Source organism: Sus scrofa, chromosome 14, assembly GCF_054392235.1.
Source record: "Sus scrofa isolate SSC_HxYL_T2T_F1_AM1 chromosome 14, Sscrofa_HxYL_maternal_Yorkshire_Landrace_v2.0, whole genome shotgun sequence".
NCBI classification, from domain to species: Eukaryota; Metazoa; Chordata; class Mammalia; order Artiodactyla; family Suidae; genus Sus; species Sus scrofa.
In genome coordinates, this window is record NC_139396.1 from 126,069,442 (window position 1) to 126,090,948 (window position 21,507).

General features: G+C 39.7%; 2 protein-coding genes across 18 annotated transcripts in view; one reads left to right on the forward strand and one right to left on the reverse strand.

Annotated features, from left to right (window-relative positions):
* Nucleotides 1–6,991, reverse strand: part of CPEB3 (cytoplasmic polyadenylation element binding protein 3) — a 196,789-nt gene extending 189,798 nt beyond the window's left edge. For 11 of the 16 annotated variants that reach the window (XR_014826630.1, XR_014826625.1, XR_014826623.1 and 8 more), the window contains exon 1: nucleotides 6,314–6,465. The gene's annotated coding sequence lies outside the window, so the exon portion shown is untranslated. Of the gene's footprint in view, nucleotides 1–6,313; nucleotides 6,466–6,555 lie in introns of those variants that run through there. The other 5 variants (XM_084994870.1, XM_084994863.1, XM_084994853.1 and 2 more) reach the window with 2 other exon arrangements.
* MARCHF5 (membrane associated ring-CH-type finger 5) overlaps nucleotides 6,559–21,507 on the forward strand; it is a 53,695-nt gene continuing 38,746 nt past the window's right edge. For both annotated transcript variants that reach the window (XM_084994873.1, XM_001927572.6), the window contains exon 1: nucleotides 6,559–6,914. Coding sequence is in view for 1 of the 2 variants with exons in the window: in XM_001927572.6 (XP_001927607.1) it covers nucleotides 6,880–6,914 (35 nt within the window). In the remaining variant the exon portion in view is untranslated. The remainder of the gene's footprint in view (nucleotides 6,915–21,507) is intronic.

Here is a 21,507-nt window from a genome sequence, read left to right on the forward strand (position 1 = left end):
TTAATTTGGATGCAGCAGAAGTGTGCATATTTCCCATTTCATCACACAGAATATTAAAAATATGCATACCCAAGACTCATGATTTAATAAACAAATTTTTTTTTACTGCTTAATCAAGATTATTCTTAAGCGAACTTTTGTTTTATTTTTACTCCATGTATGTAGTGGTAAAGACTCTATCACCATTAATACGGTTTGATGTCAGCATCATTAATGGTGCTAAGATATAAGCAGTTTATCAACCATTGCTTGTGCTATCAGTGTAAATGCCAATGTAGGGAAAAAGGCAAATAGTGTTTTAGTATTATTATAAAAATAGCTTTGGGAGTCCCCATCGTGGTGCAGTGGAAACGAATCTGACTAGGAACCATGAGAGTGCAGGTTCTACCCCTGGCCTTGATCAGTGGGCTAAGGATCCAGCATTGGGGTGAGCTGTGGTGTAAGTCGCAGATGGGGGTCAGACCTGATGTTGCTGTGGCTGTGGTGTAGGCTGAAAGCTGTAGTTCCAATTGGACCCCTAGCTTGGGACCCTCCATTGCTGTGGGTGAGGCTCTAAAAAGAAAAAAAAAAAAAATAGCTTTGACCTCACATACCTCCTGGAAAGGTTTTCAGGGAGTCCTACACATCTACGAGACCACCGTTTGAGAACTGCTGCTCTACGACATATTTGTTTTAAAAAGATAACAATTCTTTATATATACATTTTCTCATAAAATTGATATTTCTGGAACAAGATCACAAGAAGGAAGATGGGGTATGTTATCCAATGATTTTTATCTACACCTGACAAACCGCTGCATATGGATACCTAAACCAGGGAGAGAAATTTGAGCAATGACAATGAAAAGCAATGGGTCTCCACAATATTTACAAGGAGGAAAAGAAGACTAATTAGTGGGTGACTTTTTTTGTGCAATTATTTACCCTTTGTAAATATCTATTCCATTAGAGTGGCTATCAGATGTTAAAATTCTATCTTCTGTATAGAAACTGAAGACAGATACGTTTTAGATTGTCCTAAGTGGCCAATAAAGCCGCTGTCCAGAATTAAGAAAAAGTCAATTCAAAGTAATTCTATAGATGTTAAAAGCCAGTAAAGTGTATTCTGTGGACCAAGGTCTTCCTATAAAAGTCCTTTAAGAGGCTCAGGAACATTTTCTAGTTGAGAACTACTTAGCCTACCTAAGGCTCTTCAAGAACTTATAGCTGTGTTAAAGCAAACTTCTGAAATAGTTACAGACCGTGGCTAAGTTACTGAGACCTAGGCCAGTCCTAACTTGTTTTTGTCCCCAACCCACCCTGCATACCACTGCAAAATTAATACCTCTAAATGAATCTCACCTTCATTCAAGAACTTTTAGTAATAATTAAGAGCTAACACCAACAGAGACCTTAGCCATACCCAGCATTGTCCTGAACAATTTAAATGAATTTTCTCATTTAATCCTCCCAATAGCCCAGTGAGACAGGTTGTGTAATTCTCCTCCTGAAGATGAGGAAACTTTGGCTTTAAAAGATGCAATAACCTGCCCCAAATTGCTGAGCCTCTAAGTGGCAATGCTAAAACTCAAATATAGGCTTGAGTTGAAGCTCTCAGCCACTGTGGTATTTCTGCAGTGATACCATTGGTCTAAAAATCACATAGGGAACTTGTTTTTTTAAAAACAAAACAAAATAAAACACAAAAACAAAAACAGCTAATTGAGCACAACTACTGGGCACATGGATCAGAACATACAGGGTAATTTTCTGACACAGCAGGTTTGGGAACCACTACAAGTTAACTCTCCATTTCATGGTGCGTTTCAATTGTGTCAATTTCCTTTGTGTCTAAACTCCTTCTGGCAGGAGTCTAGGATAAGGGCAAAATTCCTTAAATTGGCCTACAGAGTTATTTATAGTCTGTTACTTGACTGACCTTTTTGGTCCTTATTTTTCCCCCCAAGTCCCCTCTTTGTTTCAGCTTTTCCTCTTCATCTCAGGACTTTCCTCCACAGGATCTTTGCACATGCTGTTCTTTGGCCTGGGATGCTCTTCCCATTCCTTTGTCCAATTAACTCCTACTCTTCCTGAGGCCTCAGCAAAATGGACACTTCCAGAAAGAAACTTTTCTGACCTCCCTGTCTAGGTCAAAACCCTAGTTATTATTTCTGATAACCCCATGTACTACATTTGCAACCTAAAAAAAAATACATTTATGTAATTACCTCTCTCCCATTATAAACTCAATAAAGGTAGGGACTGTGCTTGTTTTTGCTCATTACTGTATCCCAGTGCCTAACTTAGTATCTGTCTACATAAATATTGCTTGTTCAATAAACACTTGTTGAAATAATAGCTTTAAGGCCTTTAAACTATTCCCTACTTAACAAAACAACCATATTTTTCACTCTTATCAATAGAGACACACAGTTCCAGTTATGGAGGTTAACTCCTCTGTCTACACCTTTTATCCTTATCCAGACCCAAGATTCTTCTCCACCTGTTTATCTACATAATTCCTCCTTTTGCTACAAGGTAGAGCCTAAATTCCCCTTGTTTCACCAAGTTTTCTTTAACATACCAGCTCATAACAGTCTCCTTTAAACTTCTACTTCCCTTTTTATTTCTATGCCATTCACTTTGGCACTTCATCATATGCTGCCATGTATCATTATATAGTATTTCATAAGTGCCTTGTTTTATTTCTTCTTAAGAATAAGTATTGTTAGGTAGTTTGTATGTTCTTAAAAGGTATTGTTTAATTTGTGACTAGGGCACCCAGGCAAATCATAAATCCTCTGGAAATGTCAGCAGAATAAATTAATGAAGACTATTCTTTGGCCCGCAATGTAGACTCAGCCTGAAGTTTATCACCAAATTTGGCAATTGACAATTCTTAGAGGGCACCCGGATATTTTATATTATCTCTATGGAATACCTCCAGAGCTCCTTTTGGCAGACGGTTCAAAACAAATGTCATGGCAGAACATTAAAGTAATATACTACTTTAAACTTCCTAACATATCTAGAGCATCTCTATACTCAGATATTTCTAAATCCATTAAAAATTATGAATATATCCCATAATTCTTTAGAAAACAACATTATCAATCCTTGTTCTTATTCTGAGGGTGGAAGAATCTTGAAATATTTTCAGTAGATTAATTTCTATTTTAAAATGTAGCACTGAAGAAACTATTTCTTTGTTGTGATGTTGCTACTCTCTTGGCTAAATATCATTTACCATAAGTCTTTAACTCTATGTAAAATGCCTAAGTCCGTTTCTACTTTGTTTGTGGGGGAAGGGGTCAGACTAATATCTTAAGTAATCAAGACTTTTTTCCTTCAAAATCAGAGAGTAAATTATCATTCCAATTATTCTAAGTTTTACTGGAAAATGCAAGAGCAATGAAAACAAAGTGGACAAACAAAATTGAAGTACAAGCTGTGTGTGTCACCCATTTCAAATGTAAGGGACTTACTTCATGAGTTTTATTAATCGTGATTTTTGCCCCTACTAATTACAAAATGTAAAAAGTTAGGAATTCTCCTGTGGTGCAACAGGTTAGGGACCCAGTGTGGGCACTGCAACAGCTTAGGTCACTGCTATGGCACAGGCGATCTGTGGCCTGGAAAGTTCTACATGCTATGGGCTCAGTCAAAAAAAAAAAAAAAAAAAAAATATATATATATATATACACACACAAATATATGTTTGACAATAAAGAATTATCAGTTATCTGTTTCTCTTTAGATATCTTTATGAACATTTTATATGGAACAAATTAGTTTTCTAACTGCTTTTCTGAGATGTAATTTACATATTATAAAATTAACTCACACTAAATGTACAAATTAATTCATATTAAGTGTACAATTCGGAGTTCCCGTTGTGGTGCAGTGGTTAACAAATCCGACTAGAACCATGAGGTTGCGGATTCGGTCCCTGCCCTTGCTCAGTGGGTTAATGATCTGGCGTTGCCGTGAGCTGTGGTGTAGGTTGCAGACGCGGCTCGGATCCCGTGTTGCTGTGGCTCTGGCGTAGGCTGGCAGCTACAGCTCCGATTCGACCCCTAGCCTGGGAACCTCCATATGCCGCAGGAGCGGCCCAAAGAAATAGCAAAAAGACAAAAAAAAAAAAGTGTACAATTCATTTTAAGTATATTTACAGAAGTGTGCCACCATTACCAGAATCTAATTTTGTTTTATCTTGCTTTTCAAACTACAATATAATTGATAAAGTTGTATAACCCTCACTACTCTAATTCTGGAACATTTTCCTTAACCCAAAAAGAAACCTCATACCCATTAGCAATCTCTCTTCATTTCTCCCCAACCCCTCCAGCTCTGATCTATGTCTCTATGAATTTATTCTTAATATTAAAAACAAATGAAATCATACAATATGCAGTTTTTGAAATTGGCTTTCACTTGCATCATATTTTCAAGATTCATCCATATTTCACATGTATCAGAACTTCATTGCTTGTTACCACTTAATAACATTCTATTGTATGAATACACCACACTTGGTTTATCCATTCATCAGATGATGGATATTTGGGTGATTTCCACTTTTGGCTATTAGAAATAATGCTGCTATGAATGTTGGCATACAAGCTTCTGTGTAGACATATGTTTTTATTTTTCTTGTGTAGATGTCAAGGAATGGAACTACTAGGTCAGGTGCTGATCACTTTTTTTTCTTAATAATCACTTTTTAAAATTAAAATATAGTTGATTTACAATGTTGTGCCAATTTCTGCTGTACAGCAAAGTGACTCAGTCATGTATATATACATACACATACATTCTCTTGCTATCACTCTTAAGATGAATAACTTTTTTTTTTCTATTTCAAAGGATTATTTGACACAGCCAGGAAATGGAATTTTCATGAAGATGCTAATATAAACTCTTTTTTAAAAAAAATAAGGTTAATCTGCACACCATTCTGCTATCAATAGAACTGTTATCATATCACTTTCCAATTTGGGATTCAAATAGAAATCTTAAGATGAGGTGAGAACTTCTTTTAGTGTAAATCATGAAATTAAATGGCGTTTGTCCTAACCTATTTAATAGATATTCTAGGATCAAATTCTATTTTTTGAGCAGCATGTATGCATCCATCCTGTGACTGACAATTGCTTAAGAGATAAACACACAGCAAGGGACTTAACACAGTAGGAGTAGCAATAAATAGGCATTCACAATATCAAACACCCTAAATTACTTATTTCTCTCCCCTATCAAGGGCCTGCTTCTCATTTCATGAGAAAAAGGCGGAAGCATTAATTATAATTAGTCATGTAAATTTCTAAAGCCTTTCATAAAAGTATCTTTCAGAAATTGGAGGCCAAATAAACTTCTAGTCACATGTTATTTTTGTTTTTCTTCCTGGCAATGTACACTCTAGTTCAAATATATTCAGGACGCAAACTTTAAACAGAATTAAGAGCTGATTGTAAAATTCTACGTTAAAAAAAAAAAGAGCTTAAAAAACATTTTGATTTGAAGAAAAAAAAAATCAAGCCTCTTGCGGCAGAAATTAGACATAATCAAGGGAAAACTACCAGACGTCGTACCAATCACTGCACTAAAGAACGCCACAGGTCGTCCAAAAGACGCATTCATTTTAACCAACAGCTCCTTTCCTCCCGCCAAAGCTGTCCCTAGAACATCAGAGAACAACCCAAGGAGCGATTTATGATTTTTCCCTTTTGATTCCCCCCCACCTCCATATCCATCCATCCACCTGCCTGGAGGTGTCAAGGCGCCTATAAATGGTTAACAGTGACCAGAAGCAGAGAGAGAAACAAACACCCCTGACAACCCACAGCTGAGTAAGCAAGAGCTGTTTATTCACGAACATGTTCCATTTGGAGACTATCGGAGAGCCCTTGAAAGCCCGGGCACATTTAGAAGGTTCCTAGAGAGGGAGAAAATAATCTTTCCCCCAATCCCACCTCCCCTCTCCCCTTTCCCCCACCCCATCCCCCGGGGCAAACATACACACTCGGGTGGGAACCATCTGGTCACGGCAGCCCCTGTCCTCCTGACCCCTCAGGAATAACACTAGAGCATCCGACCCTTTGCGGGGGTTGTGTAATTCCCCAAAATGGGTTCAGATGCGGCAGAGGCTGGCCCCTGCGCCGAGAGCTTCAGAAGGCGCTTCTGCCACCCCCACCCCCGCCACGGCCCGCCCGGACGCCGCGGCCAGGACTGGGGACCCTGCTGAGAAATGGCTCTTTAGCCCCCACCCCTCACCTGGCTCGGTCCCACCTGAGCGCAAAAGCGGAGAGAAAAGAAACAGGCAGGGAGGGCTGACCTTGATGCTACTGACAGTGGAGCGGCACATCCTGCTGCTTCCTGGAAAGCGGCCCGCAGGACATTTTTCCCCCTGGAGGAAGGAAACGGGAGGGCGCCGGCCGGGCGGCGGCGGGCGCAGCGGCGGTGGTCTGGGCAGGCTGTGCAGCCTCTAGCGGGGACGGTCCGAGGACTACATCTCCCAGGCTGCTCTGGGCCGCCTTGCGTCGTGACCCCGGCGCGCACGGAGGCGGTGACTCTTACCTCACAGAGGTAGCTCCTCCGCCGGCAGCAACTCGGCGCCCGCGGTCCATGGACCGGAACCCCGGGCCGACGGGCAGGAACCCGGGCCGCGATCGCCGCCTCCCCGCCCCAGGCTCCTCCTCCTCGCTCCCCACCGCCTCCTCCGGGCGCCCGCGGGCCGCGCACCGCCACCGCTGGGCTCGCGGAGCCGCCCCGGGAGGCTGGCTGGCGGGTTCGTGGCGGCCGCTGGACTGAGGCCTACTCCGCCGCCTCTCAGTGCTATTGTCCCTGGGCCCGGCCCTGACCGGGCCCACTGGGGAGGCGAGTGCGCCGGCTCAGCGGAAGATGCCGGACCAAGCCCTACAGCAGATGCTGGACAGGTACGGACAACCTTGGGGGAGGACGCGAGCCGCGGACTCTCGCTCCGGCCCTGCCGCGCCCAGCCTCGGGGCTCTTCGGAAGCGGAGCCCGGCGTGCTGGGAGGAGTTCCACGGCCTGGGGGCCGGGTGAGGGGCAGAAAGTTTGGAGCCCATACGTGGGAGAGGACAGAGCGGGTGGCCTGGATGCGTAGACCTAAAGCGAAACTTAAAGAGTGCCGTGTAGTATTGTTCGAACGCCGTTGAGAAGTGAGAGGGGTTCGTATTAACCCACAGAATTAGTTTCTTTTTCTTACTCTTCTCCCCTCCCCCCAAACTTTGTTGTAACGTGTTTGTCAGTGATGTCACTGGCAAGGAGAACCAGACTCTTTTCCTGGGGAGTGATCCCCCTCCAATTTTAATACTTATTCCAAGATAAGCATTGTTTTGGAAAGCCTGATAGGCTGATTACATTTCTCCTAACTCCCCCATCCCATCCCCACCCCAGGCTGTAAGGTCAAGAGTGTCCGCAAGGGACTTTAACGGTCAGACCAAAGTAGAGGTTATGGAAAACAGCCATGAGTCCAACCCTGAACACTTAGCATATTTTACTATTCGTTGAGTTCACAGAGCAAGTTTCATCTTATTTTGGGGCCAGCTCCTGGGGGCTCCAGGGGGTAAAATTCTGTGAAATCGGCTGCACCGCCCTCTGCTGTTCATATTCTAGTCCGTGGGTTCTATCAAGAGTTTTTGGGGACCGGTAATCCACATTTCCCCCTAAACCAGGACATAACTTCCCAGCATAGCCAATGCTGCAGGCTAATAATGCATGTTTGGTTGCCTACACCTTTCAGTAGACCACTTGTCCCCTTGTTCAGCATGAGGTACAGCTCTTTGTACTGAGGGAAGGTCCAACTGGAAGGTGTTAAATGAAAGGCCTCGCTTAAATGAGATATACCCAATTAAATGCTGTTTGGATCTGCCCCACCCAGAACACACATCCCCCAAGAGTAGGCCTCCTTCCAAAGTGACAGACGTTTCCTTTGGAGCTTAGAATTTTGAGATGTCTAAGTTGATAGAAATCATGGAACTGACTTGTTTATTAGTTGGGGTGGCCCAGTGATTAATCCAGCCCTTGTTTGATGAGAGCATTCAGGTCTGGTTGGTTGTGTTGACTACTCCCTTCATGTAAGCAGTTTACAACCTCCTGGAAGATGGCAGCTTACTCATTATTTATTTTGAATCCCACATCAGAGCCTGGTACTCAGCAGGTCCTCAGTATATATGTATTTGTTTTTTGAACAAATGCATGAACTTTTTGGTCATTTTCCCCAATTGTCTAGGGGTTTGATAATTTACCATACTCACAAATTTCATAGGATACTGAAATATACCCAGAGAAGTGCACCTTTCTGCCACTGCCAGTTCCAATCAAATGAGACCCTATTCTGGTGCAGGGTATTTTGTAATTAACTTTTTTTTTTTCCTCTGAGGGAAAACCACTTTTATGTAGGTGACTTTTAGTAAACTTTTGTGTCTGACTTTCATATGTTCTTTGGAGATTTCCATAAAAGTTAAAAAAAAAAAAAAAAAAAAAAAGAAAGAGAGAAAGAAAGAAAAAAGCCAAGAAGTACTAGTGAGGCATTTAAAACATCTCAACAGGAACTTGGAAATTCTGGCAGCATATACTGAAACAAGTGACTGTAATTCTGGCTTCCCTCATCTTCTGTACTTCTTGTATATACCCCAAGAAAGATTCTTAAGATGACATTTAGAGATCTTGATTATCTAATCAGTATTTTGCAACCTGGCCACATGTTAGCATCACCTGAGAAGCATTTTAAAATATGGATGGATTCCTGGCTCTGCCCAAGACCAATTAGTTTACAAATTTCTGGAGAATGGGACCTGAGCATGTATATTTTCAGACACTTTTCAAATATTTTTTGTGGTTGAAAACCACTACAAGAGATAGTACAGCTGAATGAGATAAGCTTGGGCAGAAATCTTGATGTTCTTATTTTTCTGCTTACCAGCTATGTGACTTTGCACTCAAATTCTAAGGCTCCACATCCTCATTTATAAAATGGCAATATCCTACCTCACCAGATTGTATAAATGAAACATGTTTAAGCACTTTATAAACAATGAAACACTATTCATATGCTGTGCACACAGAAGGTACTTAAAATTCTAGTGTAACCAACCACTGTAGCAATCCCTGCCCCTCCCCCATCCTCTTCATATTTACTATCATCTTAATCTAGGCTGGCCCTACATGCAAATTGAATGCAAAGATACTTAATAGGTTGATTTGAGGAGTACTGATGGGCCCAAGAGAGTAAAATATGTCAACCTATTAGGGCCCAGATTTCTTGTCATGAATTTGGCTTACCCCCAGCTTTTCTTTGGGTGGCAATTTCTGAGGGGCATATTTAGCTAAGAAACTTGCCCTTGTGTTTATTTCTTCAGTGCAACTTCTGTCCTTAAGAAGAGTAAGGAAATGTGTATAGCTATACTGTTCTTTTTCCTCTAGGTTAAAAATATGTTTTATAGTGCTTATTAAACATTTGTGCTTGTTGTATTGGTTTAATATATACTGACAACATTTGCCCAGTGCCATTCTAGGCCCTTGGTATATAGTGGTAAACATAAGCAAAAATGCTCAAATGGAGCTTTAATTCTAGTGAGGTTTGTGTTCCATAAACTGTCAAATAAAATGAAGATTATATTTATGTAATATGAATGGTATGAACACTTTATACATTTAGTTTTTCAAGGTTTTTTTTATTTTAATTTTTTCTATTATAGTTGATTTACAGTGTTCTGTCAATTTCTGCTGTACAGCAAAGTGACCCAGTCATACATATATATGATCTTTTTCTCACATTATTCTTCATCATGTTTCATCACAAAGTTTTTTAAATTCGTAGTAACTTACTAATAGCTGAAGTTCAATTGCTTTGCCATTTGTGAATAACCGAATTTAGTTTAGCAATTATTAGCGTATCTCGATAAATTTTATTCTTGCATTATTTGTAGGTGGAAAGAGTATATATAGATATATATTTTGATTGCCTTTCATTTTTATAAATAAGCAACTATTTTATGTAAGTTTATCATTTGAACCTTTTAAATTGAGAGTAGTGGGAAAAGGGGTGGTTTTCTAGTGTCATGAATGATTTGGGGTCACAAATCTTTGCCCTGAAATTATAATCGCTCATAAAAGCAAACCCTTTACATCAGGCTCTCGGGATCTTGATCAGTTTCTCTTCCTTTCCTTCATTGCTTTACTTTTTTAAGAAGTCTGTTATAGATTACTCTATCACCATACACTTTCTTGTTTTCTATTTCTCAGAATTAGTAATAAATTTATAGAGAATGCAAAGAATATTGTAACAAACTGCAGGAATGGACTTCAGGTTTTAGGCCTGATGAGAGATGATTCTGGAGACTTGACTTTTGTGTACCCTTTCACTTTAAACACTCAGGAATTTGTGGAGGCTGTTTTGCATCACTTACTTGCACCTGGTGAGTAGGCAAGGCATGAAGACAGTGTCTCCAAACCGTCACATGGGAAGGAAGGCAGGAAGAATAATCTGCTCCCCACTGGCCTTCTGCCTTGGCAAAGTGAATTAGATTCCCTACTTCAAGGGTGTACATCCCTTTAGATGTTCTGATTTATATAACCATCTCACAGTTACTGAAACGACTTATTCTCTTGCACATCTTTTTCCTCAATCTTTTCCACCTATCCCATTTTGACATTTACAGAATAATACCTAGAATTAAACATTAGTAATTAGTTATATTTACTTTCATCTCTTTGTAAAAAGTGGAAACTTTACAGATAACAAATCCCCTTTGATCACTATCCCCAGTCCCATATCTTTTCCCCATCCCTACTCCTCTATCATAAATGGGTTTATGTTCTTCCAGTCTTTAATTCTTTTGTATGTAGTTTTGGTTTTGTTTCTAGAATTTAAATATATCAATCTACAACTTGCTTTTTTAAATACTGAGTTTTGTGATGTACAGCAATTAAAGAGAGTATATATATATAATCCATTGTATTAACATACCACCCTTTTCTTTCTTAATCTATTCCCGTTTATGACATTTAGATTCTTATTTTCTCCTTATTATCTCTCATAATTTTTATATTTTTATAATTGTCATTTGTCAATAATTAAATTTAGTTTAGCAGTTATTTATCTTGGTATTTATATTTTTCATCTTTCTTGTCCTTAGCTCTACTAAAAGTATTAAAGATTACAAATAATTTTTTAAGTGGTAAACCTAATGACTGTAATGAAAATGAAGCTGATGACCACCACCCCTAACTACTTGAAACTGTGTTCTCGTCTTCCACACTCTTTGTCTTTTGCTTTTTTTCCCCCTCTTATATTATCACCTTACCTTTACTCCCTTCAATCACGGAAGTATGGTTCGGTCCTCAGCACTTAGCACTCCTCTTTGAAAAGTGTACCCACTTACTATCTTTGTTCTTTGAGTGACTCCTAGATGTATGTCTTTATTCCTGACCTCTTTCCCCCACATTTTAGTGTCTCCTTCTTAGCTGCTCAGTAGACATTTTGTTTGGGTATATACACTGTTACTAGTGCCTTAACCTTTCTAAAACTTTATAAACTACTGATATTTCCTGGGCTCTTGACTTCCCAATTTGGCTTTTTTTGTTTGTTTGTTTTGTTTTGTTGTCTTTTCTAGGGTTGCACGTGCAGCATATGGAGGTTCCCAGGCTAGGGATCTAATCGGAGCTGTAGCCACCGGCCTGCGCCAGAGCCACAGCAACTCACGATCTGAGCCGCATCTGTGACCTACACCGCAGCTCATGGCAATGCTAGATCCTTAATCCACTGAGCGAAGCCAGGGATTGAACCCGCAACCTCATGGTTCCTAGTCAGAATTGCTAACCACTGAGCCATGATGGGAACTCCCAATTTGGCCTTTGATAGGACCTTTCTTCTAGTACACCAGCCACAAAACCTACATCTTTTGTTGGTTTGTTTCCCTCCAAATCTACTTGCTTATCAAATACTAGAGATTCTCCAACTCCATTTTTTCTTTGCCAGTTTGATTTACAGAATGGTCCCAGAATTGGCCAAGGAACAGTTATAATCATGTTTCCATGCTTTAAAACCAGCCAGTCTCTGCATCACCTAAAGGATAAAATCTAAACTTTTCAAGACCCAAGTGAAGGTGTTTAGCTCTGTTAATACAATCCAGCCCTTACATTCTTTGACCATACTCTTCTGAACTCCACTTCTTTGTCCTAGGAACATATCCTGTTCTACATCTTCTTTTTGTTTTAGACAACTTCGCTTTTGACACCTGGCTGACTCTGACCCATCTTTATTTTTTTTTTCAAGGAATTATTTTCTTTTACTGTATTTTGTTCCTAGTACCTAGGTGCTAGTACATAGTAGGTATTCAACAAATAAGTCTTTAATAAGTAAATATTGTAGATTGTGTTTCGTATGCTTCCCCACATAATCTCGTGTCTGATCTGTCTTCAGAATTCAGCTCAAATAATCACCTTAAAAAGTATTGCACATTTTTAGGCAGAGAGAGTTACTCTTTACTGTACTTCCATGGAACCTTGTGCATTCATCATAGTACATCACACTATGTTGTTGTTGTTGTTTTTTCATTTTATGGCCACACTCATGGTATATGGAAGTTCCCAGGCCAGGTATTGACTCCAAGCCACAGCTGCAGTCTACCTTTAACCTACTGCAGGAACTCCTTTATTGTAATTTTTTTAACGTGCTTATCCCATGTCATAGAGCCTTCCACAAATACCCTTTACCACCATCACCATGCACATTCAATGAAAGTTAACTGAGAACAAAAACTGTTCCCTATCCCATTTCCTTACAAGGGGAATGTACATTGGAAACACTGTTGAATCATAATGTCTTTCTTTTCACCTTTTATAAAGTACCAATGCCTGGAATAATCTTACTGAAGATTATTTCACCACTTTTAAAATATCTCATTTTCCCAAAATCTTTTGCATTTCCTAAATTGCTTACTAAGCTTTCTTTCACATGCTTTAGACTGGTCTTCAAGACATCTCCATAATCACATTTATTGTGCTCACAAGTGTGGCTGGCTGGCACCAACTACCTTATTAAAACTTTGTCTCTCCTTTAAGAAAGAATATATAGGAATTCCCATCATGTCTCAGTGGAAATGAATCTCATTAGAATCCATGAGGACACAGGTTTGATCCCTGGCCTCTCTTAGTGGGTTAAGGATCGGGCATTGCTGTGAGCTGTACTGTAGGTCACAGACACGGCTCAGATCTGGCATTGCTGTGGATGTGGTGTAGGCCAGCAGCTACAGCTCTGATTTGACTCCTAGTCTGGGAACCTCCATATGCTGTGAGTGCAGTCCTAAAAAGACAAAAAACAAAATGACTACGTAATGTATAAAGGTCTTTTGGCCAGGCCAAACTGATTTCCTCACTGTCCTGTGTTCTTTTTTAGTATCTTGTCTTTCAAAATTCTACCCACTCTTCAAGACCCAATTTAGTTTCTGCCTCATTTATAAAGCTTTTCTGACTATTTCAGCCAGAAATTATTTCTCTCCTTCTCCACACTTGTATAGCAGTTCTTTATATGCCATACATACATATATGTCTCCCCCGTCTTTACATGCCATATAGTTCATAAGATGAGAGATGGTAATTTATGTGGCACATTGGAATGTACTGGAAAGGGTTTAGATCTCTGATAAAAATTCCTTATGGCTGCTTAAAAGTGCCTTAGCAAAAAATGAAACATATGATTAATTTTTTCTTGCTTGCTTGCTTGCTTGCTTTTTTATGTCTGCACTTGCAACATATGGAAGTTCCCAAGCCAGGCATTGAATTCAAGCTGCAGCTGCGACCTGAGCCACTGTAGTCGGATTCTTAACCCACTGCACCACAGCAGGAACTCCATATATAATTTCTTATATTGGCTATAATTTCGTAGAAATGAGAAATGGAGAATTTTCTCAGAACACACTGTCCATATGGCAGCATGGTGTGGTGTGAAGAAAGCTGTTTTGGAGTCGAGCCCTAGATTATACCCATGCTTTTCTACCTAATCTTGAGGCCTTGGGCAAAAACTATTTAACTTTTCTGGACTTATGTTTCATTATTTCCTTAAGAAGGAAATGATTATGCTTTGCAGAGTTAATGAAGATCAGAGACAAAGAGCATGACCTGAATATATATGCTCAGTAAATGATTGCTTTCATTGTGGTATATTTCCCTTCCCCTCTTTCATAATTTGTCATGATTATGAGAGCTCTTTTTTTTTTAAGTTATTTCTTATGGATTTTTTTAAAATTACTCGATGAGTTTTATTACATTTGTAGTTGTACAGTGATCATCACAACAAAATTATAGCATTTCCATCCCAAACCCCCAGTGCATCCCCCCAGCCCTCAACCTGTCTCATTTGGAAACCATAAGTTTTCTAAAGTCTGTGAGTCAATATCTGTTCTGCAAAGAAGTTCATTCTGTCCTTTTTTTAGATTCCACATGTAAGTGATAGCATTTGATGTTGGTGTCTTGCTGTCTGACTGACTTCACTTAGCTAGATAATTTCTAGGTCCATCCATGTTGCTGCAAATGCTGTTATTTCTGTCCTTTTAATGGCTGAGTAATATTCCATTGTGTATATGTACTACTTTTTTTATCCACTCCTCTGCGGATGGACATTTAGGTTGTTTCCATGTCTTGGCTATTGTATAGAGTGCTGCAATTAAGATTGGAATACGTGTGTCTATTTGAGTCATGGTTTTCTCTGGATAGATGCCCAGGAGTGCAATTGCTGGATCAAATGATAATTTGCCGAGACCAGCTTAGCAGGTTAGGGCTGAAGAATGGGTGCTGTGAAACTTAAGGAAAAAGTTAACATAAAACAAGACACAGAGACATTTATCTTAATCAAAGGTGGGAACCAGGGGACTCAAGGTCTCAGGGACCAAGAGCGCCTCCTCAAGAAACCACACTGCTTTTATTGTGCTCTTTAGGATTACGTCAAGTGAGGAGGGGGTTATAGGTGCAGGATATAGGGTTTTTTTTTTTAATTATTTTAAAAGTCACATATCCGGTAGCTGATTAAGCTTTTATTCTGACCTTTAAACATTTAACAGTCATTAGCAGTGAGGAAGCTTGGTGGCAGCTATCTATGCATAGCATTCTAGAGAATCACTATTGTGCTTCTGCTGACAGCATGCCTATCTGCAGCAACCCGGCATACCTAGGTTTGCACCTTGGTTCTCCTTGCTAATGCATATTCTGCTAACGACCCCTCATAAACCCCTTGGGGCCATGAGGCTCCTCTTCCTCTTATTCTTTGGAGGACATAATCATGCTGTGCACAGGTCCTGCATGCCTAGACCAATACATTATGTCCTCATTCAGCTGCCCACATGAATAACTTAATGCCTTTACATTTTCTTTCTTAAGCTTAAGTTATTTACCAGCACTTCAACTGTTTTCCAAGCAGGAAGATGGGGTAAAGTAAAGCAGGACAAGGTGGAGTTTTCAGCATAGAAAACAGAAGCAAAGAGGCTAAGAAAATATGGTAGAAACATGTCTCGCGACAATAATTCTATTTTTAGTTTTCTGAGAACTCTCCATACTGTTTTCCACAGTGGTTGCAATTTACATTGCCATCAACAGTGTAATAGGGTTCCCTTTTCTCCACACCCTATCCAGCATTTCTTGTTTGTAGATTTTTTGATGGTGGCCATTCTGGCTGTGTAAGTTAGTACCTCACAGTGGTTTTGATTTGCATTTCTCTAATAATTAGTGATGTTGAGCATCTTTTCATGTGTTTTTTGGTCATCAGTATGTCTTCTTTGGAGCATTGTCTGTTTAGATCTTCTGCCCATTTTTTGATGTTTTTTTTTTGTTTGTTTTTTGTTTTTTTTTTTGGTATTGAGCTGCAGAAGGTATTTATAAATTTTGGAGATTAATCCCTTGTCCGTTGATTCACTTGCAAAGATTTTCTCCTATTCTGTGGGTTGTCTTTTTGGGTTTTTTTAGGGTTTCTTTTGCTGTGCAGAAACTTTTGTTTAATTAAGTCCCACTTGTTTATTTTTGTTTTTATTGTCATTACTCTAGGAGATGGATCTGAGAAAATATTGCTGTGGTTTATGTTGGAGAGTGTTTGGCCTAGGTTTTCCTCTAAGAGTTTTATACTATCTGGTCTAATATTTAGACCTTTAATCCGTTTTGAGCTTATTTTTGTGTATGGTGTTAGGAAGTGTTCTAATTTCACTATTTTACATGTGGCTGTCCAGTTTTCCCAGCACCACGTATTGAACAGGCTGTCATTTCTCCATTGCATATTCTTGCCTCCTTTGTCATACATTAGTTGGCTGTAAGCGTGTGGGTTTAATTCTGGGCTTTCTATCCTGTTCCACTGATCTATATTTCTGTCTTTGTGCCAGTACCATACGGTTTTAATGACTGTTTCTTTGTAGTATAGTCTGAAGTCCAGGAGCCTGATTCTTCCAGCTCCATTTTTCTTTTTCAGGATGTCTTTGGCTATTCTGGGTCTTTTGTGCTTCCAAACAAACTTTAAGATATTTTGTTCGAGTTCTGTGAAAAATGTCCTTGGTAATTTGATAGGGATTATATTGATTCTGTCAATTGCCTTGGGCAGTATAGTCATTTTGATAATATTGACTCTTCCAATCCAAGAGCATGGTATATCTTTTCATCTATTTGTGTCATCTTTGATTTCTTTCATCAGTGTCTTATAGTTTTCAGAGTATAGATCTTTTGTCTCTTTAGGTAGGTTTACTCCTAGGTATTTTATTCTTTTGAATGTGATGATAAACAGGATTGCTTCCCTAATTTCTTTCTGATCTTTCATTGTTAGTGTATAGAAATGCCACCGATTTCTGTGTATTAATTTTGTATCCTGCCACTTTGCCAAATTCATGGATAAGCTCTAACAGTTTTCTGGTAGAGTCTTTAGGATTCTCTAGGTATAGTATCATGTCATCTGCAGATAGTGATAGTTTTACTTCTTCCTTTCCAATTTGGATTCCTTTTATTTCTTTTTCTTCTCTGATTGCCATGGCGAGGACTTCCAAAACTATGTTGAATAGTAGTGGTGAGAGGGGACATCCTCATCTGGTTCCTGATCTCAGCGGGAATTCTTTCAGCTTTTCACCATTGAGAATGATATTAGCTGTGGGTTTGTCATATATGGCCTTTATGATGTTGAGGTAGATTCCCTCTGTGCCCACTTTCTGAAGGATTTTTATCAGAAATGGGTGTTGGATTTTGTCAAAGGCTTTTTCTGCATCTAGTGAAAGGATCATATGGTTTTTATTCTTCAGTTTGTTAATGTGGTGTATCACACTGACTGATTTGCAGATATCAAAGAATCTTTGCATCCTTGGAATAGATCCCACTTGATCATGATGTGCAATCCTTTTACTGTATTGTTGGATTCGGTTTGCTAGTATTTTCTTGAGGATTCTTGCATCTTTGTTCATCAGTGAAATTGGCCTATAGTTTTCTTTTTTTGTGGTATCTTTGTCTGGTTTTGGTATCAGGGTGATGGTAGCCTCATAGAATGAGTTTAGGAGTGTTCCTTCCTCTGCAATTATTTGGAGTAGTTTCAGAAGGACATTTAGGTGTTAGCTCTTCTTTAAATGTTTAATAGAATTCACCTGTGAGGCCATCTGGTCCTGAACTTTGGTTTGTTGGAAGTTTTTAAACCACAGTTTCAATTTCAGTACTTGTGATTGGCCCATTCGTCTTTTCTATTTTGTCTTGGTTTAGCCTTGGAAGGTTGCACTTTTCTAAGAACTTGTCCATCTCTTCTAGGTTTTCCATTTTATTGGCGTATAGTTGCATATAGTAGTCTCTTAAGATCCTTTGTATTTTGTGATGTCTGTTGTAACTTCTCCTTTTTCATTTCTAATTTTATTGATTTGAGTCCTCTCTTTTTCTTGGTAAGTCTGGCTAAGTGTTCATCAATTTTATTGATCTTTTCAAAGAATCAGCTTTTAGTTTCATTGATCTTTTCTATGGCTTTCTTTATTTCTATTTCATTTATTTCCACTCTGATCTTTATGATTTCTTTCCTTCTGCTAACTTTGGATCTTGTCTGTTCTTCTCTCTCTAGCTGCTTTAAATGTAAAGTTAGGTTGTTTATTTGAGCTTTTTCTTATTTCCTGAGGTAAGCTTGTATTGCTATAAACTTGCCTCTTAGAACTGCTTTTGTTGCATTCCATAGGTTTTGGAGTGTTGTATCTGTGTTTTCACTTCCTTTAGGTATTTTTTAATTTCCTCTTTGATTTCTTCAGTGAGCCATTGGCCATTGGTTGTTTAGTAACATGTTGTTTAATCTCCATGTGTTTGTGCTTTTTGCAGTTTTTGTTGTTGTTGTTGTTGTTGATTTCCAGTCATATAGTGTTGTGGTCAGAAAAGATGCCTGATGTGATTTCAGTTTTCTTTATGTTACTGATGCTTGATTTGTGGCCCAGAATGTGATCAGTCCTAGAGAATGTTCTGTGTGCACCTGAGAAGAATGTGTATTCTGTTGCTTTTGGATGGACTGTCCTATAAATAGCTATTAACTCCATCTGGTGTAATGCTTCATTCAGGGCCTGTATTTTCTTGTTGACTTTCTGTCTGAGTGCTGTAAGTGGGTTGTTAGAAGTCCCCCACTATTACTGTGTTATCATCAATTTCTCCTTTTAAGGTTGTTAGCAGTTGCCTTATATATTGAGGTGATCCTATGTTGGGTGCATATATATATTTACAATTGTTATATCTTCTTCTTGGATCGATCCTTTGATCACTGTGTAATGTCCTTCCTTGTCTCTTATAATAATCTTTATTTTAAGGTCTATTTTGCTACTCCAGCTTTCTTTCCATTCCCGTTTGCAGGGAATATTTTCTTCCATCCTCTCATGTTCAATTTGTATGTGTCCCTAGAAGTGAACTGGGTCTCTTGAAGACAGCATATATATGGATCTTGTTTTTGTATCCATTCAGCCAGTCTCTGTCTTTTTGTTGGGGCATTTAGTCCATTTACACTTAAGGTAATTACTGATATGTATGTTCTTATTGCCATTTTATGAATTGCTTTGGATTTGTTTTTGTTGCTCTTTTTTCTTGCCTTCTCTGTTCTCTCCTATTCTGATTTGATGACTCTCTTTAGTGTTGTATTTGAGTTGATTTTTCTTATTTGTGTGGGTATCAATTGTACATTTTTGGCTTGCAGTTACCCTGAAGTTTTGATATAGGAGTCTGTACATATCCAAGATTGTTTTAAGTTGTTGGTCTCTTAACTGCAAGTGCATCTCCAGTGCCCTGCATTTGTACCCTCCTCTTCTCACGATTTCTAATTTTGGTAGCATATTTGTGCATGGATGATTTCCTACCTTTACTGATGAGCCTTGTCATTTGTGGTGTTTTCGTTTCTAGTTGTGGCCTTTTCTTTTCTGCCTAGAGAAGTTCCTTTAGTATTTGTTGTAAAGCTGGTTAGTGTTGCTGAATTCCCTTAGCTTTTGCTTACCTGTAAACCTTTTGATTTCTCCTTCAAATCTGAATGAGAGCCTTGCTGGGTAAAGTAATCTTGGTTGGAGGTTTTTTTCTTTTCATCACGTGAAGTATATCATGCCACTCCTTTCTGGCCTGCAGAATTTCTGCTGAAAAATCTGCCAATAACCTTATCGGGGTTCTCTTGTGTATTATTTGTTTCTTTTCCCTAGCTGCTTTCAGTATTTTCTCTTTATCTTTAATTCTGGTCAGTTTGATTAATATGTGTCTTGGGGTATTCCTCCTTGGGTTTATTGTATATGGTACTGGATTTGAGTGAGTGGTTCTTTTCCCATGTCAGGGAAGTTTTTGGCTATTATCTCTTCAGATACTTTTTGTCCCTTTCTCTCTTCTCCCTCTGGCACCCCTGTAATACAGATGGTGTGTTTAACGTTGTCCCAGAGTTCTCTGAGACTGCCTTCCTTTCTTTTCAATCCCTTTTTTCTCTTTGCTGTTCTGCATCAGTGATTTCCACTTCTGTCCTCCACCTCGCTTATTCGTTCTGCCTCCTGTATTCTGCTGTTGGCTGCTTCCAATGAATTTTTTATTTCAGTTACTGTGTTTTGCATCTCTGCTTGCTTAAGTTTTAAATCTTGTATTTCTTTGCTCAATGTTTGCTGTAAATTATCAGTCTTTGCCTCCAGTTTATTTCCAATGTCTTGATCATCTTCAGCATCATCAGTCTAAAGTCTTTTTCCCAGAGACTCATAATCTCCAGATCACTTAGCTGTTTTTCTGAAGTTTTTTCTTGCTCCCTTATCTGAGGTATAGTTCTCTGCCTTTTCATTTTTATAGGATTTTGGTGTGGTCTCCTTTTTGCAGACAGTAGAGTTGTAGTCTCTCTTATTTCTGATATTTGCCCCCTGTTGTGGCTGAAGTTGGTAAGGGGGCTTGCTGGAGGCTTTCTGATGGGAGGGATGGGTGCCTGTCCACTGGTAGGTGGGGCTGATTCCTATTTGTCTGGTGGATGGGGCATTGTCTTTGGGTGGGATTAGATGTGGCTGTGTGCTTGGGGTGGGGGGGGGGTCTTTAGGCAGCCTGTTTACTGATGGGTGAGGCTGTGATTCTCACCTAGATTATTGTTTGAACTGGGGATTCCTAGTGCTGATGGGTGGGGCCAAATTTTCCCACAAATGGCTACCTCTAGGGGAACACAGGTTGATGAATATTCCCAAGAGCTTTGCGTCCAATGTCCTTCCCCCACAATGAGCCACAGTCATTCCCTGTTTTCCCAGGATATCCTCTAAGAACTGCAGTCAGGTCCGACTCAAATTCTTAAGGAGCCTCTGCTTTGCTCTTGAACCCAGTGCATGTGAAAGCCTGTGTGCATCTTTCAAGAATGGGGTCTCTGTTTCCCCCAGTCCCATGGAGCTCCTGCACACAAGCCCCACTGGCTTTCAATGCCAGATGTTCTGGGGGCTCTTTCTCCCAGTGCCAGATACCAAGGCCTGGAGACCTGACATGGGGCTCAGAACTCTCACTCCTTTAGGTGAGTGTCTGTGATACAGTAACTTTACAGTCTGTGGGCTTCCCACCTGGCAGCGCAGGTATAAAGTTGCTTATATTGTATAATCGCCCCACCTTCCTCTTTTTTTTTTTTTTTTTTGTCTTTTTGCCTTTTCTAGGGCTGCTCCCATGGCATATGGAGGTTCCCAGGCTAGGGGTCGAATCGGAGCTGCAGCTGCCAGCCTACACCAGAGCCACAGCAACATGGGATCCGAGCCGCGTCTGCAATCTACACCACAGCTCACGGCAACGCCAGATCCTTAACCCACTGAGCAAGGCCAGGGATTGAACCTGCAACCTCATGGTTCCTAGTCAGATTCGTTAACCACTGCGCCACAGCGGGAACTCCCCCACCTTCCTCTTGACGTGGCCTCATCTTTGTCTTCTGGAGTAGGATATCTTATCTTTTTTTTGTTTTTGTTTTGTCCTTTTGCCATTTTTTGGGCCACTCCCGCAGCATATGGAGGTTCCCAGGCTAGGGGTCTCATCAGAGCTGTAGCCACCAGCCTACACCAAAGC